The sequence below is a fragment of the Antennarius striatus genome, chromosome 14 (assembly GCF_040054535.1).
Source record: "Antennarius striatus isolate MH-2024 chromosome 14, ASM4005453v1, whole genome shotgun sequence".
In the NCBI taxonomy this organism is placed as follows: Eukaryota; Metazoa; Chordata; class Actinopteri; order Lophiiformes; family Antennariidae; genus Antennarius; species Antennarius striatus.
Genome location: NC_090789.1, coordinates 1852520 through 1876696, shown reverse-complemented (window position 1 = coordinate 1876696; position 24177 = coordinate 1852520). Strand labels below are relative to the sequence as shown.

The 24177-nt window shown below is 46.8% G+C and overlaps 3 protein-coding genes and 1 non-coding gene across 10 annotated transcripts; 1 reads left to right on the top strand and 3 right to left on the bottom strand.

The window, feature by feature from the left end:
* Nucleotides 1-3726: 3726 nt before the first annotated feature.
* On the bottom strand, nt 3727-12043 carry chrna11 (cholinergic receptor, nicotinic, alpha 11). 6 transcript variants are annotated; one of them, XM_068333529.1, is made up of 10 exons: nt 11761-12041; nt 10131-10270; nt 9969-10013; nt 9769-9878; nt 9585-9664; nt 8353-8520; nt 8092-8286; nt 7106-7192; nt 6149-6258; nt 3728-5253 (listed from the first exon to the last, which is right to left on the bottom strand). In XM_068333529.1, the coding sequence occupies exons 1-10, from the start codon at nt 11807-11809 to the stop codon at nt 4540-4542; spliced, it is 1698 nt and encodes a 565-aa protein (XP_068189630.1). In that variant the 5' UTR covers nt 11810-12041; the 3' UTR covers nt 3728-4539. The 6 variants fall into 6 exon arrangements, with proteins under 6 accessions (XP_068189627.1, XP_068189630.1, XP_068189629.1 ...); XM_068333528.1 differs by lacking the exon at nt 11761-12041 and having other exon boundaries at nt 10131-10526; XM_068333526.1 differs by lacking the exon at nt 11761-12041 and having other exon boundaries at nt 3727-5253; nt 8092-8520; nt 10131-10528.
* Nucleotides 12044-15169: 3126 nt separating this feature from the next.
* Nucleotides 15170-20810, top strand: LOC137607628 (small conductance calcium-activated potassium channel protein 1-like). Of its 2 annotated transcripts, none has more exons than XM_068333523.1 (10): nt 15170-15426; nt 15636-16496; nt 16761-16856; nt 16955-17254; nt 17700-17821; nt 18493-18634; nt 18729-18839; nt 19630-19757; nt 19940-20009; nt 20171-20810. In XM_068333523.1, the coding sequence occupies exons 2-10, from the start codon at nt 15654-15656 to the stop codon at nt 20378-20380; spliced, it is 2022 nt and encodes a 673-aa protein (XP_068189624.1). In that variant the 5' UTR covers nt 15170-15426; nt 15636-15653; the 3' UTR covers nt 20381-20810. The 2 variants fall into 2 exon arrangements, with proteins under 2 accessions (XP_068189624.1, XP_068189623.1); XM_068333522.1 differs by having other exon boundaries at nt 15633-16496.
* Nucleotides 20811-20976: 166 nt separating this feature from the next.
* On the bottom strand, nt 20977-22568 carry rps27.1 (ribosomal protein S27, isoform 1). Its single transcript, XM_068333321.1, has 4 exons — nt 22520-22568; nt 21860-21968; nt 21647-21757; nt 20977-21236 (listed from the first exon to the last, which is right to left on the bottom strand). Exons 1-4 carry the CDS (start codon nt 22523-22525, stop codon nt 21208-21210), a joined length of 255 nt encoding a protein of 84 aa, XP_068189422.1. The 5' UTR covers nt 22526-22568; the 3' UTR covers nt 20977-21207.
* LOC137607928 (small nucleolar RNA SNORA35) lies at nt 21350-21479 on the bottom strand. Its single transcript, XR_011038090.1, has one exon. It is a non-coding gene; the product is annotated as a small nucleolar RNA SNORA35 (small nucleolar RNA).
* Nucleotides 22569-24177: the final 1609 nt, after the last annotated feature.

The following is a 24177-nucleotide window of genomic DNA, read 5'->3' as shown; positions in this document are numbered from 1 at the left end:
TACCTCTACACCACTCTGGGGCCTGCTGACAATGGGAAAATAACTAATCCAATTCAGAGGGGTTGGGATGAGGGCAAAGAAAAGGAAAGTTTTTGAATTGGCAGATTAGCGACAGGGGGCGGGGGGGGGGGGTTACGTTTAGAAAAATCAGGGGTTAGGACTCCTCAACGATTGTTGGTGGGGTTGTCAAAGGGGGGTCGCTGAAATGCGAGTTTCACCTTTGTATGCTAATGAGGGTCACCTGGGTCAATCCGCTGAGACAATCTTTTTGGGAGTTTTGAAAGGACATGATTATAAATGGGAGAAAGGTGACGTCACAGACACCCCCCCCCCCTGTTCAGAGATGATTCTCCACTTTGACATGGATGGCCTCTTTCACTCCTCTCTCAAACCATTTATCTTCCCTGTCCAAGATCTGAACATCTGTGTCCTGAAATGAGTGTCCCTCTTCCCTGAGGGGGGGGGCAGACTGCTGAGTCCTGTCCTGATGTGTTGGCTCTTCTGTGTTGAGCCATGCGTCTGTGTAGTGGTTGTTTGGCGTGGTGGGGGGTCTTTTGGGTGGACCAGTCTTTGTCGGAGGGTGTTACCCGTCTTAAAATACACAGGGACCTGGTGTTCGTTAAAGATCCTCCTCAGCCTTTCAGACACTCCAGACACAAACGGATCACTAAACCATTGTCTACGTGTTTAAATTTAAAAAATACACAGACATTATTTTTTAAATGTTTTTATGTCTTTATTTTGTGATAAATGTCTGCATGTCTCCGGTCTGCCTTGAGTATCTCGGTAGTTCCTCCACCGCTGAGCGGCCGGTTCCCGGTGTCTGTCCGGTAATCCTCCAGGATGAAGACCAGCTCCGAGCTCAATCTCTGGACGAGTTTCTGACAGAAGAGGTGGTGTGTGTGTGGGGGGGGCATGGAGTCACAGATCAAGAGAGATGGAGAAGCGGGAAAAAAAGCCCCCCCGGTCTCTTTACGTGAACCGGAACAACCGGAACTGATAGTCTGGAGTTTACGTGTTGTGTCGTAAGCGTGTCTCTTCGCTGACGTCATCGTCGGGGGTCTTCAGCCAATCAGATGTGGTTACCAGCATACCTGCGGTACAGTCCCGGTGTACCCCCTTTACCGGTCCCTACCGGAGGTGTGCCGGACGGAGCCTCGCGTCTGATTGGTCCATCGCTGCCGGCGTAGTGACGTCATACGTCCTCTGTCGGTGGACAATGGTCGGTCTGGAGGAGCGCTGCCTGACGTCACACAGAAACATTTCTACAGATTTGTGAACTCAGTGAACACAGGAGACGCTTCATGTCAGAAGGAGCAGCGTTGGATTTTGAGACATATTAAGGCTTTAAGCGCGTCTAATGGTGCGGAAAATACGGAACCTACATATTTATATTAAAAGGAACGTTATTAACCGGTTCAGGAACTTTATTTTTTTGTTCTAACCGGTTCAGGAACGTCAGTTTATTGGTGGAACGCAAAACCAGAAACGTTATAATTCCGTTTCTGTTCGGAACAAACCGATTGTTAAAACATTGTGGTTCAAAGCCCTGGTTCAAACCTAACCTAACCCCAAAACTAAACTCAACCCCAACCTAATCTTAACATAACCCCAACACCTAAAATAGACAGAGGGCCGGATTTATAATGTGTAAATTATTAAGTCACACAAAGTCAAAAATGAAACCCACTTACCTTTTGTGTTCTTTGTTCCCTCGAAGTCCAACGTGTTGAAATTGATGGAAATTCAGAAATTCGCAGATGAAATTCGCAGATGAAATTCAGAAATTCGCAGATGAAATTCGCAGATGAAATTCGGAAATACGCAACGGAAATGCCCGGAAATCGCTTTTGTTTGAACTTGTTTGTTAGTTAGTTTTTTGAAGCTTCTTGGTTTTTGTTTGACCCCGCCCACACACGCAGTTCGGTGTCCTACCTGTCGCCCAGGTCTGGATTCGATCCAACGTCTCCTGGCATCGCATCCGCCGTCTTTATCCACTGAGCCATCTTCAGCGCTGAGGAGCAATGACGACCAGACGGAGGAAGAGCTGTCTGAAGGAGCGCCAGCAGGAAAAGGTTTCACCTGTCTGCTGTCTGACGAGGTGTTGAGGCCCAGCACCAACCACAGCTCAGCTGGTAGAGACGTTAGTCTGTGGAGCAGGTGGTCGCTGGATCGAATCCCTTTAGAAACGTCACTTATTTTTACGTGTGAATTAACAAACAAAGATCTACAGATCAGAAATGTTTTTAAAGCTGCTTCTTGATGTTTTCTTCCCACAGGTGGTCCTGTCCCAGAATGCACTCCGGTGATGAAAATAAGAAAAAAGTTTAAAATATTACTTAAATCTCTAGTTCTAGTTCTCCTTCAACTCCAAACACACGTTTCCTGATTCTGGTTTGACTGAAAGTACCTTTACTAATCAATACTGATCAACTCCAGCTGGTGATGTTGCCAGGAAACAGCGCCTCCTGGTGGACAGGGTGAAAGCGGAGGAGCTGCTGAAATGAGTTGTGTTCCACCTCTTCTTGGAAGTGTTCAACCTGAGTAGCTCAGTGGTTAAAGATGCTGGTTGGGCGTTGGTTCTTTATGGTTCAGGAGGTTGTGGGTTCGATCCCCGCAACCGTCTGAGGTTTTTTTGTATTTCTAACAGGTAATTGTACGGTGATGCCTAGCATCATTACAGAATATACCAGGTAAGGACAATTTATGAGGTCATTCATAGTGAAGCAAGGTAGATTTATTTTCTGCCTCGGGATTTGGCCCTGTTGGTGCTTTGACCAGTTGAACGAGGTTAAAAGAGTCACACAGTCTTTTAAAACAGTCTGAGGTCCAGGAGAACCAGTCCCAGGTTAAGTCCCAGGTTAAGTCACCCATAAGGATGAATTCAGAGAGGTTTAAATTATGTAGAATACCTCAAATGGAACAGATGGGGGTCGGTAGCAGCCAAACACTCTTTAGACTTAGAGACTGACAAAGAGACAGAGCTAATAAACTCCGATTTAACATATATGGCAACCCCTCCTCCTCAGTTCTGTATAATTTATAACTATTAATGCAAATTAATTCATCTATTATGTGTTTTAAGGACCATTTTGGATATTACATCGGTTCACTGCGGTTCGAAGCTTCATGAGGCTTCATTTGCTCTAGTACGTCATCTACTGGATGCTAAAATATCAGTTGGCATTAGTTTGAAGTCTGTGGCATTTAGCAGAAAGCCTGTGAATAAAAATGTCAGAATATTATATAAGATATTTTAGTGATGGCAGTACTCTGTGTGTGTGTGTGTGTGTGTGTGTGTGTGTGTGTGTGTGTGTGTGTGTGTGTGTGTGTGTGAAAAAAAATAAAAAAATCAAATAAGTAAATCTATGAATAATTCCCGTAGGGAAAATTGCTTTTGTTTAACTCCAAATGTTTTTACACGTATACAGTATACACATACACACACCCACACAAACACACATACACACACCCACACAAACACACACACACACACACACACACACACACACACACACACACACACACACACACACACACACACACACACACACACACACAAGGGGTCTGTACGCATGCAGGGGGAGGTAGTGTGGAGGGCAGCCCCTTTGTGGAGCAACTCGTAAGGGGAACGGTGCCTTGCTCAAGGGCGTACCACTGTCAGCTCAAACTCTAGGTGTTTCACTGGGCGGGAGAGGGAATTGAACCATCGATCTCAGAACATTGGACGACCCACCTTGTAGTATAACATGTAGTATTTATACAACTTGTGCACCTTTACAATAAAACATGAACGGTTTTCAACAGCCATGAGTACAAAAGTGTTGCGACTCCTTTGAGCTTTGGTCCAGTCGGCTCTTGTTGCTGCCGTTGAACCCGCTGACATCCATGGAGCGAGTGAAGGAAAGTCCTCTTTGGAACACCGGTCTAGTAAAATCAATGAAACGGCTTCGCGTCTCCGGTGCCAACATCGCCAACGATGCTGGTTAAGTCGGTTTTCCGGTCTGCCACCGCCGCCGCCGAGGAGCTTCAGATCTCTGCTGATTGGTGCAGATTGGCAATCATCTCGGAGAGATAAGGGACTTTAAAGTGGTCTTCAAACAGAGAGGGGAAGTAATCTTTTAAAGCTTATTAGTCTGAAAGATTGTCCAAGGTCTTCCAATGTGACGGTCATTAGACGGATGTGATTGAATAATAGATGAGATCTTCAGCTCCTCTCAGACGACACGAGGGACCAAGTCTCCTTCCTTCACTTCTTCTTTCGCTCTTTTGTTGTCTGTCTTTCTAAAAGTCTTCTCTCCATCCTCACATCTATTTAAATGACGCAGTATTTTCCTAACAGCAGAACGTCCATTTTATTTCCCTTTCCCTTATCCCTTCCAGCCTGGACGGATCTTTCTTTTTCCTTTTCTGACTCAAAAAGTCTTAGTAATATTCTAGAAAACCACCCTACAATCAGAGTCGTAAACTGTGTTTCTTCAATTCTGGGAAAAACCTCCATTCTTCATCCTACATTTCCTTCAAAGTTTCCCTTTGCATTCACACAAAGTCTTTTGAAATCGCCTCCACAAAGTTGGGGGCGGACATGAGGATGGAGATAGTGCATATGATGTTGAAAACGCTGAACGCCACCAGACACAGGCGGTCGATGACGGCTCCCGCAAATTTCCACTGGTCGGCCACGCTCTCCGCCTCGTCCTGCTCTCGTAATCGGTCTGCCATGTAGCGCACCTCCTCCAGGATGGCCTGCAACTGGGGGTCTCCCATTCCGGTAGCGGAGCACCCTACGAGACCTCCGGTCCCGACTCCGAAGCCGCCCCCGCTGGAGACGGTGCTGGGGCAGCCGGTGTCCATGTTGGGGGTCGGAGGCGGTGGCGAGCTGCAGAACTGAGACGGCAGGTGAGGAGGAGGACTTCCTGCTCCTCTTGGGGAACCCGTGGAGACGTTATTTCTCTGGGGAGGTTCGGAAAGGGGGTCCTCTATGCTCTGGAAGCCCATGTAAACCAGGTTCCCGTTGTTGTTGGTGCTGGACTGGGCGTGGAGGTGAGGGTGCCCCGCGTGGAGAGGGGCCAGGTGTTGCGGGTGCAGGGGATGCAAGGTGTGGTCAGGCGGGTTGGGGATGCTTCCGCTGTGGGAGCCCGAGGAGCATCGCCGTAAGTGGGGGGCGCACGGCGGTCGCTCGGGGTTGTCGTTCTCTCCGGGACGCTTCATGCGCAGGAACCAGGCGACCCACTGGAGCAGGACGAGCTGCACCTGTGGGGTAAAGGAAGGGAAACGGCTCAGCGTTGGGTGGTTGACGTCATTCTGCACCGTTTTCAAAACGCAGCCGGTAGAAGCAGGAAATCCCCAACGGGGGGCTCCGGGTAAAAGAGCCCCGAGGCAACCGCATCTCCAGTAGACAGGACGGCGCTAAAAACAGCATTAAATCCACACTGTGGATCCAAGGAGATAAATATCAGATTACCGGTTGAGACCGGAACAACCCGCCGGTAATGTCTCTCTTAACGGCAGTTTTAAGATAAAGACAAGATTAGAGTCTTGAAAGTTGGCCCAAATTGAAACCTTGATCTGTCCCACTCTGTATTCTCCCATCAGCCCGCCGCTCTTCTCTTCTCCACTAAATGAAATTAGCTTTTTAGTGTCCAGATGGGGTATCTGATCATCTCTAATGAGAAGCTAATGTCCAGATTGCTGCACCATTATTAGCCTCCGAGCGTGGTCGCCAGTCAGGTTCTGGTTCAGCTCATCTGAACCCAATCTATCAACTTGTTAAACCAGGAGATGCAGCGTCTGTGCACACAGAGATAAATGTTGGGGTTTTTCTACTAGAACAAACACACCTGTTTCTCCTGGCTTGTCGGTATCAGAACAAAGCGTTCACGCAGAGATTGAACTTCAGCTAAAAATAACGGGAATGAGTCACGTCAAAGAAGCCCACGCCTCCGGGGCGCTGCTGAAACGCGCTCCTGGTTGGGTTTGATGCGCATCCAGAGCTCAGGTGGAATGAAATATTCTGATCCTGGAAGAGGCGACATCTCCAAGCCTCATGCCTGCAAGGTAAGTCCGCTGAGATCGCCTCCAGCAACCCCCGTGACCCACGAAAGTAGAACGAGGGGTGCTTGAGGTGATGAAGACGCTCCTGACTCACCCATTTGGGCATGTTTCCCCCGTTAGGGTCGTGGTGGTGGTACTGGAGAACCACCACCGTGGCGATGACCGACATCCCAACGATGATCATGATGCTGGCGAAGTACTGACCTGGAACAGAGTGGGACTTTATTTACTGGCGGTTTTTTGTAACTTTACTTCTTTAAAACTTGCAAAACGAGCTGGATTTGTAGCTTTGGACGCAGAAAATACCCGACATCTGTCTCCTCCCAGCAGCGTTCCCTCAATCAATCCAGCCTGTTAAGTTTTAAGGCGAACAGATGGCTCAAATAAACTCCATCCGTATTTTGTGGAATATAAACACATTTACTCAAGTGCTGCACAACTTTGAAACAGCATTGACTTTTAATTTACTTCAAAAGTATGTTTACTTACATCAGGGGTGGCCAACGTTAACAGAACTTAATTCTGCTGAACTTTCTTCCATCGTAAAATGCACTAAATTAAAAATTTTGAGTAGCCGGTACTGATAATCGGAAGACTAAAACACCCTGTAAATATTTTTTTTAGGTGACGTGAAATTATATTATTTAATTTATGTAATTTATGATTGGTCCCACGTGGGCCGGACAGGGACGTCCAAAGGGCCAGATGTGGCCCCAGGGCCAACGATTGCCTGGATCTGCTTTAACTTGTGTATTTAATTTATCCTTAATGGTATAACCATTAAAAAAGAATCAGATTCAATTCCTAATGCTGCATTTAATCGTCTGTGAGTCCAATAGAACAGAACAAACCCACTGTGGAAACGTCCTTGGCTGTAACCATGGCACCCAGAAGATGAATCCCGCCTCCTCCCCTTCCCCTCTCACCTTGAAGTTGATATTTCATTTTCTGTCTCATAAAAAAAATGTTTTTGGACGTTTTGTGAATTCTAACAACCATCTCCTACTCAATTAGCCTGTTAGCATGCTAACGCGCCGACGCTAACACCTACCTATGAGAGGAACGGAGTCGGACGTCGCCGGCATGATCTCCGCAACAAGCAGCATGAAAACGGTCAGCGACAGCAGGACGGTGATGCCTGAGCGGAGAGGAGGTGGGGTTGTCGTAAACAACACAAACATCTAAACAACAACAACAACAACAACAACAACAACAACAACAACAACAATCCGTCCCGTTTCCACGTTTTAAACGCTTCCTGGAAGGCAGTGGAGTCTCTCTAACCCGATCGATCGCCCTGCTTTAATCACATCTATAGGTTCATCGGCCGCGCTCGCCAGCCTTGAGAAATGTTGAGTCATGAAAACTCACACACACACACACACACACACACACACACACACACACACACACACACACACACACACACACACACACACACACACACACACACACACACACTCGCCACAAGAGTTCATCTAAACGTTCGGAGTCATTTCGTTAATTACCTTTTACGTTAAATATCTAATTAATCGAATCAATTAGTCGACTAATTTATACGACAGATAATCGGAGGTCTTTGATCATCATCCAGCTTTTATTTTATTTTATTTTATAATTTATTTCCTTTTTTTCTTCTTCATCAGTCCTCCCCTCCTCCTCTTCCTCTGCGCTTTCCTTCCTAAATCATCTTCCTCTGTTCACCTTTCTGTTTTCCACCCCTACATTTCATCCCCGCCATCCCTGTGCTTTCCCATAATCCTCTGCGACACCCCATCAATCCTATTTATTTATATGTTTATTGACTTTTCAATTCAGTTGATCGGTAAATCCACCAAAAACAGAAAACAACTGATTCAAACTTCTTTCCTCTTCATCCTGACGTTCATGTTGCTGTTTTTTAAATTTCAAAGCTGCATCGCCATTGGTCCATTCTCTACCTTTCCTTTTCAGACCTAATCTATTCGATTATTGATCTTTTTTTTTTTCCTTCTGTTGGAGCAGCGTCATCGGTTTCTTCTATCGTTTTTATCTCACCCAGCGAGATCTTCTCCCCGGAGTCGGCCGGCAGCACGAAGATGAGCAGCGTCATGGAGGACAGCAGCACGCAGGGGATGAGCAGGTTGAGGGCGTAGAAGAGCGTCCGCCGCCGGATTGTCACCACGAAGGTCACGTCGGGGTACGGCTCCTTGCAGCAGTCGTAGAAGGCCTCGCTTCTGGTTCCTGGAACTCCTGGAAAAAGCGATAGTTTGAGATGATCCGGATGGAGATGCCGGGTGATGGTGTCTCCTCCCTCACCGATCAGGTCCCACTCTCCGTTGGGCATGAACCCCGAGATGTCGGCGTCCTTCATCTGGAGGTCCAGCAGCCATCCGTCGTACGTCCAGGAGCCGAACTTCAGCTCGCACCTCTGGATGTCGAAGGGGAACCAGCGGACGTCCACGTTGCAGGTGCTCATGAAGATGCCTGATGGGAAAAAAAAAAAGAAACAACAACACAAAAAGGGATGAGAAGATGAAGGATCTGCAAAAAGATGCTGCAGCACATCCCAGAATAGACGCCGCAGCATCAGATTAGGAGCTGGTTTATTATGCAAAGTAAATACGGGGCGCCGTGCAAGAAACGCAAGGAATAGAATGAACTCCATCCTGCAGAGACATTCATGTGTGTGTGTGTGTGTGTGTGTGTGTGTGTGTGTGTGTGTGTGTGTGTGTGTGTGTGTGAAGCGTTTGACATGCAAATCAGCCTGAATGAAAGGAGAGTTTAGAGAAGCGCCAGGCGGTGAGGAGGCTCAATAAAGGGAGAAGAATGAAGCAGCGGATGTAAACTTTTTATTCCTTTTTCTATTCGCTCCGATGAAGTCGGACATTGAGGTCTCAGAAGCGTTTCCATGGGAATCATGAGGATATAATCGCAGCTTTTAATTGCGTGATCTTTTGCTCCTCGATGCTTGAAGAAACATTTTTCTGCAGCCGTTTTTCGCTCATTCTGCAGCAAAAAATTTCTAAATGTCAGTCAGCGGAAAGCTTAACTCTTGATTTATGGATAAATGTAAGCGTGCATCATCACCCCCCCGCGGCTACCAGGCTTTTCTTCACGCCTGTTTTGAATTAACAACCACCCACAAACCTGTTGCCTTTCATTTTCACACAAAAGCAGAAAAAAAACAAAAACCAACATCTGAAAAATTGCATCCAGGGTTGTTGTTTTTTCCTCTTCCTCCTCCTCCTCCTCCTCCTCAGCAGCCGTCTCATCTCTCCTTCCTCTAATTGGCTCCGATTCAAATCCCAGGAACTCACATCCTGCAGCAGACTATTAATAAAAACGGCTGCTGAGACAGAAAGGCTTTAAATCTCATCCAGGTGGGGGATCTGGTGGACGTACCTGCACAGGTGTCGCCTTTGGTTTGGTTTTACGCTCGTGAAATAAGTGAGGGGTGGTGGGGGTGGTGGTGGGGGTGTAATTCTGCACTAAAAAGGAGATGAAGACAGCGACGATTCGGGGATGAGGAAGAGGAGGGACAGCCTCACCTGGAGGCAGGTACTCGGCGAATCCGCTGGAGTTCACCAGGACGTTGACCTTAAAGGTGGAGTCGAAGTCGTCGTCTGCACTGAGGGTGAGGAAGGACAGACGTGGGTGGGGGGGTGGGGGTGCTTTTTGAAGCATCAGGAGTGAGGAAGAGGAAGGTGAAGGAGGTTTGGGGGCGTGTCTTACCTGTTGTAGAGCAGGATGTCCGGCGTCCACACCTGATCGGTGGTGAAACGCAGGTTCTTCACGCCGGGATGTTCGCTCTGGTTCCACTGGAGGTAGTGGTCGAACCAGCTCTTAAACACACACACACACGGATCTGAACCCCCCGCCCCCTCAAAGGAGAAACCCCTCCAGGTTGGTGAAAGATCCTGGTTGGTTCTTACCATCCGGAGCCAGATGTTGGTGGTCAGAACCTGGTTCTTCTCATCCTTCAGGGCGGGAGCAGAAGTCAACGAAAATGTGGAATTATTTTAGTAAAATGTTCCCATTTTCTCCTAAAAATCCTCAAATAATCCCTTAAATTTGGGATTAAAGTTGACTCGTACCACGTCCATAATCTGGATCAGGCTGAGGGTGAAGACGACGGTGAGGGGGTGCGAGTCGTTTCCCACCGGCCGCTCCATCCGGTTGTAGTCCTTCAGCAGGTTCTTCAGGAGGCTCCTCTGGTGGGGGCCCTGCAGGGAGACTACAGCCGGACGGGGATGAATGCATTTCCATGGCAACGACAAGAGTTGATTGACTGATTGCACACATAATCCAGAAATATTGGAAATTATTTGATTATTTTGTTTGTCCTGCTTCCGTAGGAACATTTTTTTTGAGTAAATCTGGATGAATATTGTAAATATTTTTATTTTTTCCTTCTGGTTTTGCATTTTTCGTTAATATTTGCACGTTTATGCCCTCATAAAGAGGTAGTAACAGATTAAACGTAGATTTTCCTGAACATCCTGAGCTTTAAATCGGTTAAGCCGACACACATTCTGATAAATAAATAAAAAATATATAAAAAGAAGACTTCAAGGAATAAGATGAGAGGAAAAATAAGCAAAGGGGAGAAAAACATGTGAAGATCAGCTGATCAAACAGGAGGTTTAACGTTCAGGAGCCGACGTCCTTTATCTATAAATCCATCCAGAAGAGGAGAGGTGGAGGAAACGGCACAGACGTAATGATGAAACCAGCAGAAATGAGAACTGATCTTTCATCAACATTATTCATGCTTATCTCGACTTTTTTTTTTTTTAGCTTTTTGCATATGAAATATGGATGAGACGAGTAAGCTCTTCGGTCTGAATGAAATATTTTATAATACCTTCAGAAATACAGAAAGAAAGTCGACCAGCGGGAGAAAATATGGAGTGGGAGTGAACAGAACTGTCTGTGCTCGACTGGAGATCTAATTAGAAATGGCTGGAAAACCTTATCGGGGGCAGTAATTCTTGTAAAATGAGGTTGGAGATGTTCAGAATCATTCGCGTCAAACGTTTGGGAACAAATTGAAGCTCCATTACGCTCTTAAAAAAAAGAAAAGAAAAAAAAAAAGTCCTTCCTCTTCTGTTCCTGCAAAGCGAATGCTAAGAATTAAATTCTTAGATCGAGGCTTTAATGACCCGTTGGCAAAATATTGAGGTAATTAAAAAAAAAAGCAAACTGGGGCCTCGCATTTGAATGCATTCGAGTCAGGCGGTGTTATATAAGCCCGTAAAATCAGTTTCTTCACATCCCAACTTCCTCTTCTCTCCTCTTTCTTTTTTTTTGGGGGGGGGGGAGTCTTATAGATAGGCAAACAAGCAGAAAAGCGTCTAGCTGGGTAGACAAGCGGACCCCCAACCCCCCCCATCCATCCTACCCCCTTAGCCTTGTCATCATCTGTCAGCTTTTGTAGATCCAGCGTCTGCTCCTGATGCAAACGGGGGTTTGGTTTTTTTGCACTAGATGTCAATCCACCCACGGGTAATAAGAATGCAAAAAAAAACACCCCCAGAGAGGCAAACAAACAAGCAAACAGGTGAACCACATGCACACCCCCCCCCCCTTCTGTACTTTCAATCCAGCATCAGCGACATCTGATTCCTGACTGACTGTAGAATCACTTTGAGGCTGAATCGCTGCTGCAGAAACGATGGAAGCTGAAGCTGAAGCTGAAGCTGAAGCTGAAGCAGCGGAACTCACCGTGGATCAGAGCCGAGAACCCAGAGACCAGCAGAGCCGAGCACCACATCCTGGGGGGGGGGCGAGGAGCCGGAGACAAAACGAGGAGGCAGAGAAGGAGAAGCTCTGGTGGGTGATGGAGGAGGAGGAGGAGGAGGAAGAGGAGGGGGGAGAGGAGAGGACAGGAGGAGAGGAGAGGAGAGGGAGGACCGACTCAGGAAGCTGCTGGAAAATCTGTGGTCTGCATCCAGTTGGCATCAGAAGGGGGGAGCGTGTGTGTGTGTGTGTGTGTGTGTGTGTGTGTGTGTGTGTGTGTGTGTGTGTGTGTGTGTGTGTGTGTGTGTGTGTGTGTGTGTGTGTGTGTGTGTGTGTGTGTGTGTGTGTGTGTGTGTGAAAGAGAGAGAGAGCTCCCTTTCTCTCTCTCCGTCTCAGGGAGGTGGGACTAAAATGGAGAAGAATGTCACCGGTGGGGGGGTGACAGGGCTGAAGATGGAGCAGGAGGTGGAGGAAGAAGAGGAGTCGACTTTTTCTTTTTCTTTTTTAACGCAAATAGAGATGAATGGAAAATATTGAATTTAATGGGATGAAGAGAAAAGAACGGAGAAGAAAAATGAAAAATCCAAAACGAGCTCCGTTTGTGCGTAAAAACCTTAAAAAGATGAGAGGAAAAATATAGATGTCAGAAATAAAGGACAGCTGGTTCCACGAGTGTGTGTGTGTGTGTGTGTGTGTGTGTGTGTGTGTGTGTGTGTGTGTGTGTGTGTGTGTGTGTGTGTGTGTGTGTGTGTCACGTGCTTGCGCGTGCATGAGCAAATGGACTCCCGTTTAATTGAGAAAGTGCGCGTAGTTAAACTCCACTTCTCATTTGTCCACGAAATGCTGATGCAAGGGCAGAGGCAGCGAGAAGCCTTGTTAGAGGGTGGGGTGTGGGGGAGTAGGGTGTGTGTGTGTGTGGTGTGGGGGGTGTATAATAGATTACCCTATTACTTCTCCTGCCCTTTGGAATTGCCCCTCTCCCAGGCGGCCTGTCACGCCTCCCGGTGCGCATCCTCCATCCGGCTCCAGATTCACGCTCGGCGGCCTGGTGAGGATGAGGAGCCGGTCCTCTGAGGTGAGGAAGGCCTGATCAGTCACCGGCTGGAGCCGTGGAGTGTGTGTGTGTGTGTGTGTGGGGGGGGGGGGGCGTCCTGTTGCTGCTGAGACATCCATGTTTAATTCCCGTGCGTAAAATGAGTCTGGATTCAGCTGGAAAGACTGAAGGGGAGACTCTGTGCGCTGTTCTGCGCCAAGGAGCAGCCAGACAGCGCCAACATGCAAGAAATAAATAAATAAATAAATAAATAAATAAATAAATAAATAAATAAATAAATAAAATCGTTAGGATTCCTCTTTAAACAGAAGAGATAGGAGGCGCCGAGGTGAGGGCGACATCTGCTGGTTGGTTTTATAGCTGCACGCATGGCTGTGGCTTTTATTACAGGGGGATGGTGTGCGTGTGTGTGTGCGTGTGTGCGTGCGTGTGTGTGTGTGTGTGTGTGTGTGTGTGTGTGTGTGAAGGTTAATTAATGAAAAAGACACTGAGCCAAAAGAAATGAGGAGCTAATGAGAGGTACTGCCGTGAAGAGGGGGCCGATTAGGAAGCCGTGCAGAAACAAAGCGGGGGCTCAGGGGCCTCATGTGGGCCATAAAGAGATGCTAATTGTAGCTCAGATGCTATTTGCATCATAATTCACTTCTTCCTGATTGTGATGCTAATTGGACAGCGGTGGCGGCCATCACTCTGACTCCCCTCTCGTTGCCGTCGGTGACACAGCGTTTCGCTTCTTCATGACTCAGAATTAAAACCGGAATTACTGCATTTTAAAAAAAATTCCATATATTGTGTACGTCCCGGCGTCTGGGGCCCCACGGGGGCCACAGACAAGCGTCGACTGCAGGCCGGTCCCACGCACGGACAGAAACAGGTAGCAGGATGGAGGGCATCCAACAGGAAAAACTTGGTCGACCAAATATGAGCGTTCCCTTCCCCAAGGGGCGGGGTCTGAATGGGGGTGTCGGTCACGCGACGAAATGCTTGAACGCTTTTCTCTCTTCAACCAGCGACAATGAGCACGTTTGTCAGAATAATAAACCTTTCACACTAATCGTGGCCTTTTAACCTTCAAATCTTATTTACTGCCAGTTGCCCCCCCCCCCCTATACCTCAAGGGGCATCTTTATCTTTTCATCCCAAGAGACCGCCTTAAACCAAACAATATCCCGATTTAGAAGACGAGCCGGCGCTCGGCGAGGGTTCGAGGGCGCGCAGGAGATTTGTCGTTCCCCAGCCAAAGCAATTAGTGAACTCCAAAATATCACCGATTAATTTCAGTTTCTTAACAGCCAAAGGATGATTTGCAAGAGAGGAGAGTAATTGAAGACGCGCTGGCCACCGGCCACGGACACAAGACAAATTGACAGACTTAGCTAGCGGTTACGGCACTCCAGATTTACGAGCTTCTGGCTGGAGGCTTGGATTAATTTGGAGCGTCTGCAGACGTGCGTCTCCTCGTCCAGCGCCGCCGTTTGAAATGACAACATCATGACAGGAACATTTGTGGCCTCTAACGCTGCGGTGCGACGAGTTAGCATCCAGTCATCTGCATAGAAAGGCTCAGACATAAGAAAACAAACCCAGACGGAGAACATTTAACGTAATGATCCTGTATCACATCTGGAGGAACATCTGAGGACAACCTCCATCTCCACCCAGTCTTTAGATACATGTCTTCAGATTAGATAATGCCTGCGCCCCCCCCCCCTCGGGTCCTTCCATCCAGAGGAAGCTCTATTATCTGTCGCTCCATCTGTCGCCAGGATTTAGAAAACCGGATGATGCCCAATGTCATTGTCATGACTTTAATGCTTAATACTCCAGCCGGCTCCCTGCAATATTGTTTGGTGACATATTTGATATTTCATAAGCTCATAAGCGTCCGGCTTGATTAATCTGTCATCCTAATCTGCTGCATTGATATGGAGGATCTTTATTCTCCTTTGAGGATTACATTTATTTCAGAATAAAAGTTCAGGGAAGAGAAGAAAAAGGATGTTTCTTAGGCGACTATTTAAGTCTAGATTGGGTTGTTTTCAAGCAGATGTCCACACACACACGCACACACACACACGCACACACACACACACACACGCACACACACACGAGCACAGAGGAGGAAGTCTGCCAATCTTGCCTAAAAAAAAAAACATGCAACATCTGCAACTTTAAGCCCCTCCAGCTTTAAGAAAGACGCGGCGTTGATGGACGACGGCGGAGCAGGAAACACGGACAAATAAGGGAATAAATGCCTCAAAACGTCCTGAGTATTTACCTCCTGTGTCGTCATACGCCGGACGAGGTCGCGACCTCTGCTTGAATGTATGGGAGGGGCTCCGTGATGCTGATGCAGCTCCTGATGGAACGCTGGGGCGTTTCTACATGCAGAACGAGGACGGCTGGACCATCAGCATCAGGTCGCGCTGAACTGGCTTCACGTTGGATAAATTCCATGTATCTTCTCCATGAAGGCGTCGCGTTCAGGTTCCACCTCCAGTAGGACGTTCTTGAGAGGATCTCAGGCAGATTTGACCTTCAGGATCGTAAGAAGACCAAGAAAACCAATCGTTTTATCTTCAGTCTAGACAGAAAAGGTAGGAATGAGAAGATCTCTGGAAATAAATTCACAAAATTTTGCATTTTTTTAAGCTTATAAATCAGTTTTAGAACAATTTATCCCCTGTCTTCAAATCTTTTAATCCAAAAACACCCAAAAAACAGAAATAAACAAATCAAGAAGTTTTATCTCCAACTTTCTCAGTTGCGTTCAATGACCTTGTCTCTCGCTTCCTCTGTTCAGAAGAGCCCCCCCCCCTCCTCCATGAATCTATCGGTGGTGGACGGGGACGGGCTGGAGGACCAGCGGCCCCTCTTGCCCCTTCGGATGGCCCCTCCAGCTCAGGCCTGCCCTCCCCACTGCGGGATCCACCAGAATCTCCAGACGTCTGTCAGTCCGACGGTGTGGCTGGACCGGACTCCGACCATGACCCCCACACCGTTATACAACGGCCACCTCTACGTCCAGCCTTCGCCTCGCTCCAAAAGGAGGGGGGACAAAGGCAAAGAGAAGAAAAGCGATAAAAGGTCAGGGGGGAGCCGGCAGAACCCGACCCACAAGGAGCGGAACCACCAGAGCAAAGCCAAGACCTCAGGACCTCAACGACTCCAGGAGAGAGTCACCTCCTTCACCGACATCCCCAAGTCCCCCTGCAGGTCCCCCTTCAATAGCCTCAGCAGGTCTCAGCTGGACATCAGGGACGTGGGGGTCAGAGGTCACCGCCGGCCAGACGAGCTCTCCTTTGAGATGCGAGACTGTCAGAGTCTACCGGAGATCATCGTCACCAGCAAAGACGACGACGACCCCCCGCCCCAGCAGGAGAAGCCCCCGTACCGCAGGGACCTGTCCGAAGCCAAGGGCCTCCTTCCTGGGGTACAGCGTCCCGGCCCCAGGCCCCGCCCCGGGTCTGAGGTGGGACCGCAGGAAAAAACAGACGGAAAGTACGACCGACACTGGAAGACCCACAACATCGGGTGGCGCCTGGTCCACCGGAGGGCGCTGTTCCTGAGGAGGCAGCGTCTGAACGACTGCGCCGTGGCGGTAGGGATATTCGGGGTGGTGATGATGGTGATGGAGACGGAGCTGTCCTGGAGCGTCTACAGCAAGGTCAGGAAAACAAGGGGTGGGGGTAGGGGTGGGGGGGCAGTCGCTTGTTTTGTCACTTCCTGTCACGGAAAGACGGATAAAACGTCCGTCGATGCTGAGATGCCGTCATTATCTCACGCAAATGGATTATCTAAGTGTGTGCCGGATTATAAAGTCCGCGAGGGTCGCGGATGATGACCTTTTTTTGATAGGGTAGTGCGTTGTCATGACGACGGGGCCACCAGGCCTGTAGCAGTGATGTCACGTTTGTGTTCCCGTCTTCAGAGCTCCGTCTACTCCCTCGCCCTCAAGTCGGTCATCACGTTGTCCACCGTCGTCCTGCTGGGGCTCATCGTGGCGTACCACTGCTGCGAGGTGCAGGTGAGCATCCCATCGTAACCACGGCAACAGGTTCACGCTCCGCTAACTCCACGGACCAGATGTCTTACCCGACTCACGTGACACACACTTCTTCCCAGCTCTACGTCCACGACATCGGCGCCGAGGACTGGCGTATCGCCATGACGACGGAGCGCATGGCGTTGGTGGCCGTGGAGCTGGCGGCGGCGGCCATCCACCCGTACCCGGTGGGGCTCCTGCAGTACTTCCAGCAGACGTTCCAGCACAGCGCCGCCCGGCTGACGCTGTCGGAGACGGAGCTGGAGATCGTCCTGGCGCTGCCCATGTTCCTCCGCCTCTACCTGCTGGGCCGCGCCATGATGCTGCACAGCCGCCTCTTCACCGACACGGCGTCCCGCAGCATCGGAGCGCTCAACAAGGTGGGGGGGGCCGGTCCGTTTCAAACGTGAATCTGGACTGGGGGGCTTCCTCTTCCAACATTTCATACACATGTGTTTATGTTTCACGTCTAGGTGGGCCGAGAGGTCTGTAGAGGTGTGAACCTGGAGGTGTGACTATCACAGTTTCACTCCCATAATTCCTAGTGGTGTCACATGATCTGCTAGCTCCCCCTCTGCTTAATATCCACCCGGCTAATCCTCCTCCCCCCTCCTCCCCGTACATGCTATTTAAGAGTGACGAAAACGACCTCTGTCCCCCCTCCGCCAACGCCAAACCCGTGTTTCCAGCCAGATTGAGAACAAGCGTTTCTCATCCCTCATCTCCTCTGCATTATGTAATCCTAATCCGACAGGTACCATCCTAAATAATCTGGCTTGCGACGGTCAGAACGATGACGTCAGCGCTCTGCTTTGTGATCTCCAGATACACTTCAACACCCGCTTTGTGGGGAAGACGCTGATGACCACCTACCCGGGGACGGTCCTGATGATATTCAGCGTCTCCCTGTGGATCGTCGCAGCGTGGGGCTTGCACGTTTGCGAAAGGTGTGGGCTGTTGACATAGATAAACAGATAGTGTTTCCATGGTAACAGACTGGAGGATTCCTGCATGATTTAACATCGTCTCGCCTCGATTTATCCGCGATTGTGACAGCTTTTCTTGGAAGTTTGGTGCCTTAGGCACACATAAAAGCCTTTAATTTTCTCAAAACCTGACAGTGTGCCTTATAATCCAGTGCACCTAATATACGAACAATTTTAGAATGGCCTGTTCATTTAGGTGCGCCTTATAATCAGGTGCGCCTTATAATGCAGAAAATACTTTAATGCAAAATGTATTGAAGAAAAATCAGTTGTTAGCATTTTAGCTGTCAAATAAGTTGAAGAAAGGTCAAGTAAAACAACAAAAGTGATTTTGAAAAATTAAGGAAATTTTTTTATTTAATTTTAATTTAGTTTAAAAAATATTAAAATTAAAGAAATAATTAATTTTAATTAAATTAAAATTTCTATTAAATGAAATTTAAAATTTTTAGTAAAAAAATAATTTTAATTTAATTTGAATTAAATGACAAATAAATCAACTATTAAAATTAAATTACATTTTTTAAAATTAAAATCAATTTTAATTAATTTTAATTTAATTACATTTAAATTTAATTAAAATTACATTTAAAAACTACATTTAAAAAATCTACTGCTTTCTCTTCCTGCAGACACCACAACTACCGCGACCTGAGCAGCAACTACATGGAGGCCTTGTGGATGATCTCCGTCACCTTCCTGTCCATCGGTTACGGAGACGTGGTTCCTCACACCTACTGCGGCCGCAGCATCTGCCTCCTCACGGGGATCATGGTGGGAATGGGAGGGGGGGAATGTTTCCTTCTCAGTCGGATGGGGTTCAGATTCCCACTGTGAACGCACCCCCCCCCCCACGTTTCCCCCACAGGGAGCCGGGTGCACCGTCCTGGTGGTGGCCGTCGTCGCCAGGAAGCTGGAGCTGACCAGAGCGGAGAAACACGTTCACAACTTCATGATGGACTCACACATCTCCAAGAGGGTGAGGAGCGGCACACCGGCTCCACACAGCGGGTCACCATTCAATTCAAAAAACTTTATTAGTCCCCGACTGAACGCACACGGACCAGAGTAAAAAGTGTGAACATACAGGGTAAACATAAACAGGGTAAACATAAACAATAAATAATAACAATAAATAATAATAACATAAATACACTGTTTATGTTAAATAATAATTAAAAACCTAGTTAGTTAAAAAACTAGTTAGTTTATAACCTAGTTAGTTCAGAGCCTAGTTTATTTAAAACCCAGTGGGATAGAAAGTTAGTTCAAAATCTAGTTATTTTAAACCATAGTTAGTTAGTTTTAAAAAAATTTCCAAATCAAGTTTAGAGCCTAGTTTGTTTAAAACCTAGTTACTTAGTTAGTTAGTTGGTTCAAAAACTAGTTAGTTGAAAACCTAGTTTAAAAACCTAAATAGTTACTGTAGTTTAAAACCTAGTTAGTTTAGAGCCTAGTTTATTTAAAATGTAGTGGGTTAGTTAGTTAGTTAGTTAGTTCAAAATGTAGTTATTTTAAACCATAGTTAGATCAGTTCCAAATCAAGTTTAGAGCCTAGTTTGTTTAAAACTTAGTTAGTTAGTTAGTTAGTTAGTTAGTTAGTTAGTTAGTTAGTTAGTTAGTTAGTTATGAGGTAGTTAGGTAGTTCAAAAAATAATGAATTCAAAACCTAGTTAGTTCAGTTACTGTCTCACCCTGCCTGCTTTAGGACAGGATGTGACATCACGTCTCTACTTTTTTAATCTGAATCTCTGGATTTTGTTCACCAGACAAAAATCGCTGCAGCCAACGTGTTGAGAGAAACGTGGCTGATCTACAAACACACCAAGCTGTCCAGAGAGAGAGACCACACCAGAGTCCGCTCGCACCAGAGGAAGCTGCTGCTGGCCATCCACCAGTAAGACGCGCCTGAACGCATCGCCACCGCACTTTAAAGGCCTTGTTTTCTTATTTTATTTAAATAAATGGTGTCAAATATCCTTTATAACTCTCTATAAATCAGACAAAAACAGTTCTGTGGTTATCTAACGACTCCTACATGTAAGATAACACACTCCAGATGAATGCCTGCCTCCTCAGGCTGCGGCGCGTCAAGATGGAGAAGAGGATCCTGGCAGACCAGGCTCACACTCTGGTCGACCTCCAAAAGGTGAGAGAGGCAAGTGAACGCGTCGTCATGACAACCACACCCCGACAGAACCGAAGCCGAGCGAGCGTTTTCACATTCTCTGGTGTCAAATCGTTCCCTTCTCTTGTCTGCGTCAACGTGAACCTGAACGCACCACCAAACCCACACCCCCGGGGGTCCAGATGCAGAACCTGATGTACGACGTCCTGTCTGAGGTCCAGGGCTGCCGGGGGGAGCTGGACACCCACATCCACAGCCTGGAGAAGCACGTGGAGGAGCTGAGGGAGGGGTTCCGGAGCCTAATGCCGCTGCTGTCCAGCACCCTGTCCACTCAGAACTCCTCCATCCGACACCTGCTGAGGGAGAGGGAGGGGGCCGGCGGGGCCACCTAGAGGAGGAGGTCCCATCTAGAATATTTAAGAAGAGCTGACGGCCAATCACACTGCAGAAATGTAAAGGCTGATTTAAATACAGAGGGACAAACATCAACACGAGGTTCTCCTGCTGTAACCAATCAGAACGCTTATACGACGGGAGCAGCAGCGATTGGTCGAGGAAGGGAAACTTGTTTTTTCTTTTGGCGTTTTAACTTCCATTGGTTTAGTCCAGTTAGCCCGAGACTTTTTCTTTTTATAGTCCAGCTGCATACTGGAGAAAGTAATCTGATTACTCTCTCAAGTCGCACTTAAATTATAACGAGTTCAAATCCTGTAACCGGTTATAAAATAAACTAAAAAAAACACGTTGAAACTCCTGGATCTGGTTCTTAAGGAACATTTTATGGGGTGTTTTGTTCTTCCTGCCAGTTTCATGGAATCTCTTCATTTGATTGAATTACCTTACACAGGTAATAACCCCGCCCCCCAAACATTGATTGTTCTGTTTATTGTAATATAATTTAACTAACCTGTAGCTTTTGTAATAAATTGAGATTCCAACTTTTTTGTTTTAAAATGTGTAAATGTGTAAAGAAAAACCACACGAAGCATTCTTTTAGCCAAACCATATTTATTAAAGAGAGGCGGGCTGGAGGGCGGAGTTACAGCTGCAGCCGATTGGTCGACATGTGAACCGTACGAATCCAACCGCCGTTCCGTTCCGTTTGTGGGGTCTCGTCTCTGATCGGGGGCTGAGGTCCGGCGCCGTCCTGGGGAGGGCGGAGGACGCTGACATCGACCGGTCCAGTCCCTCCTCTCCCGTTGAATTCTGGGTAAAACAGCTAGTGCTGCTTCCTCCTGAAAGAGCAGCCTGCAGGGGGGAGACGACAACAAGTTAGGCTTCGATGCATCGATGCTAACAGTTAGTCTGACTTGCGCTAACAGCGCTAGGGAAGTAGCGACAGTAGCGCCAACGGGATCGGGTTTTGTCCTCAGCCTTCGAAAGGGGGGAGCCAGTGGTCTAGCTGAACCCTTCTGCAAACTGAGGTTAATCTGGCACTGGAATGAGGTTGGAAGACCACTGACGAGGAAGTCCAGTCACTTAGCAGTGCAGATCCAGGGCTTGTTAGCATAATAAGTTAGCATAGGTGGCAGCTGAGTTCTAATCAAAGCTCTCTCTGAGCGGATGTTCCAAAATCAGTGATCTTAATAAAACTATCCATCCTTGAGAGCCTATTTCACACACGTGAATTTTCACCATCATGGGGGGTGAATACTGACCCTCTGTGAGACGGGCTTTGCCTCCGGTGGGCTGACACAAGACCGTCGAACAGCCAACGCACAGCACGACCGTCTGGGCATGGCTGAACACCGTGGTGATCTTGTAGCATCCTAGAAAAGATGGGGGGCGGGGGGTGGCGCCGGAGAGAACACCAACATCAGACAACAACATCTGCATTCCAGGTGTAACCGATGAGCGAGGAAGAGTGGTACCTGGACATTTCACATCCATAAAGTAAGAGTTCGGACTCTGGACGAGACGCTTCTTCTTGTGCCTCCTCTTCTCCTCCTCAGGAGATGGGTGCAACAAGTCTTTTGCGAGCTGGATTTGGAAAGAAATACAAGATGAGCAAATAATTAAATGCTGACATCAGGAGTAATAAGTAAGCATATTAATATATATGAAAAACCGGACTGCAGTGGAATCATCGTCAACTCCTCACTTGCTAAAAGAAATGCTGCGTTTGTTCACGTCAGGCTTCTGGACCGGCCTACATGATTAGCTAACTAGCTAATGCTACCTGCGTGTTTCCATTAAATACGCGCAATTCCTTATTGGTTTTGAGTGAGATATCAAAAGCCACTGAAGCCAATAGAGTTAAAATCGGTAATTCTGGTGCTAGTTTTCAGACTTATGGTGTCTTCCGTGGAGCTGTCTCCATGTTTTTCGGTGTGCGCGCCGCCATCTTGTGTCACAATGCGCTCAAACGAGCACGTTTATGTGTGTAAAACTGACGCAAAACCTCCACGAACGCGACTAAAAAGCACTCGGGATGATTCGCTAATTTATTACGTAAACATCGAGCCGCGTCTCGATCCTTCATCACTTCGTTAAAGTCAGAATTCCGTTTCTCCTGCGCGGCGGATACTCACTGGCATGTTGGCGAGGAAATAGCCGCTGCCGAAAAGGAGGCACAACCGGAAGCGAAGGCTTCATAACGGTTGTTCCTTCGAGCGAGAGCCGGATGTGACGTTTTGAGGCAACATGGCGGCCATGTTGGTGAGGTCCAAACTCCTTTTTTGCGAGATATTCTACCAGTGTGAAGATACTGTACGTCTATTCTCTGAAAGGACAATGTTAGAAAGAAATTGCTTAAGTTTTTGATGACTTTTATAATAACAATAATAATAATTATCAGTGACGTGCAGTTAGGCACTGATTTCATCATAATTACATTTACAAGAACCTACAGTTTGTTCACCATTTAATTCACAACAGGTAATTTTTTAAGTCTCAGAGCAAAATAATTTACACATACAAACTAACACACAAATATATACTTTATTAATCCAGGATGAAATTGCACATATCCACTGCTCAGATGAGCACATTCGATAAAACTATTTTTTTTAAAAACACTACGTTGTTACCTACATGTTTGTTTCATGCAGGGTTTTGAACCAGAATTTCTTCTTTTTTTTGCCAATTGCTTTGTCAAAAACAAACTGTATAGTGTATGGTTATACGTTCCACCCATGAATTGATGTGACTGGACCGGTTAGAACAAAAAAACTACATATACAGCAGTTAGTTAGCACTTCTTTAATGCCAGTTAGCATCCATCAATTAACAGGTAAATTTAGACGCTAATTTATATATACATATATATGTCACAAGATTTATTTCCATTTATTTGCATAAATTTTCCCCCAAGATCTTGCATTGATGATGGTAGTCTGACCGCTGCACAAAGCGGTCCAGCACATCCCAAAGGTTCTCAGTGGGGTTTAGGTCTGGACTCTGGTTATTTAGGAAATGAGAAGCAACTCATTGCACCAGTTGGGGTTAAATAACTAGTTGCCCGCTGAAAGATAATCGCCCATGCAGTAATTATCCAACAGGAGGCTCGTACCTATTTGCTTAGTTAAATCTAGGTGGCGACTTTTTTCGGGGGGGCAGGCAGTGTACAAAACACATGAACAATTTACGGAGACTGTCAACACGAGGGTGTCAGGGTGTGCACCCTCAATAACTGTCCCACCGAAACAACACAAACGATTCATGGAACATAAGATAAATATAGCATATGTTAACTATAACATTTAGGAAGTTCACAAAAATATATACAAATTTATAATGTAATAATGTATATAGAAATGAATTTATATGTATAACACTGTTGCAGAAGCATCCTGTGATCGGTCAAGAACAGACAGAAAACACCGGTAAATGTCCGGAGCGTCGCAGGAAGTCCACCGGAGGAGATTAATTGCTGCACAGCGCTGACAGCCAATGACTTTATGTCTAAATTAAACATTTTTAAAGATTTGACAACCTGCAGTGTTTACCTGTTAGGAATAGAATCCACATTTCCTTGACTGCTGGTGATCTGCATCAACTTCTCTCCGCTCTAATCACGCAGTGAGTGAATGACAGGAAGTAAAACATGATTATATATTTTTTAAGAAAAGAAAAACCCGCTATTAACTGGTTGATTATTTTTAATAACCGATTTTGTTCTACATTTAAAAAAATGTTTAATGCATTTCATACCTAAAAAATACAGTGAAACGGTGATTTATTGTATGTG

Excerpts from the sequence above, each read along its gene's own strand:
- chrna11 (XM_068333524.1), bottom strand. The coding sequence starts at position 10,460 with ATGCAAAACCAGAAGGAAAAAATAAAAATATTTACAATATTCATCCAG. Across the intron at positions 10,014-10,130 it reads TGATCCAGATTATGGACGTG|GATGAGAAGAACCAGGTTCT; the intron begins GTACGAGTCAAC and ends CCCGCCCTGAAG. Across the intron at positions 7,193-8,091 it reads CGGGGAGAAGATCTCGCTGG|GCATCACCGTCCTGCTGTCG; the intron begins GTGAGATAAAAA and ends CTCTCCGCTCAG.
- LOC137607628 (XM_068333523.1), top strand. The coding sequence starts at position 15,654 with ATGAATCTATCGGTGGTGGACGGGGACGGGCTGGAGGACCAGCGGCCC. Across the intron at positions 16,497-16,760 it reads CCTGGAGCGTCTACAGCAAG|AGCTCCGTCTACTCCCTCGC; the intron begins GTCAGGAAAACA and ends TCCCGTCTTCAG. Across the intron at positions 16,857-16,954 it reads ACCACTGCTGCGAGGTGCAG|CTCTACGTCCACGACATCGG; the intron begins GTGAGCATCCCA and ends ACTTCTTCCCAG.
- rps27.1 (XM_068333321.1), bottom strand. Across the intron at positions 21,758-21,859 it reads TATGGATGTGAAATGTCCAG|GATGCTACAAGATCACCACG; the intron begins GTACCACTCTTC and ends CATCTTTTCTAG. Across the intron at positions 21,237-21,646 it reads CAAAGCCCGTCTCACAGAGG|GCTGCTCTTTCAGGAGGAAG; the intron begins GTCAGTATTCAC and ends TCCCCCCTGCAG.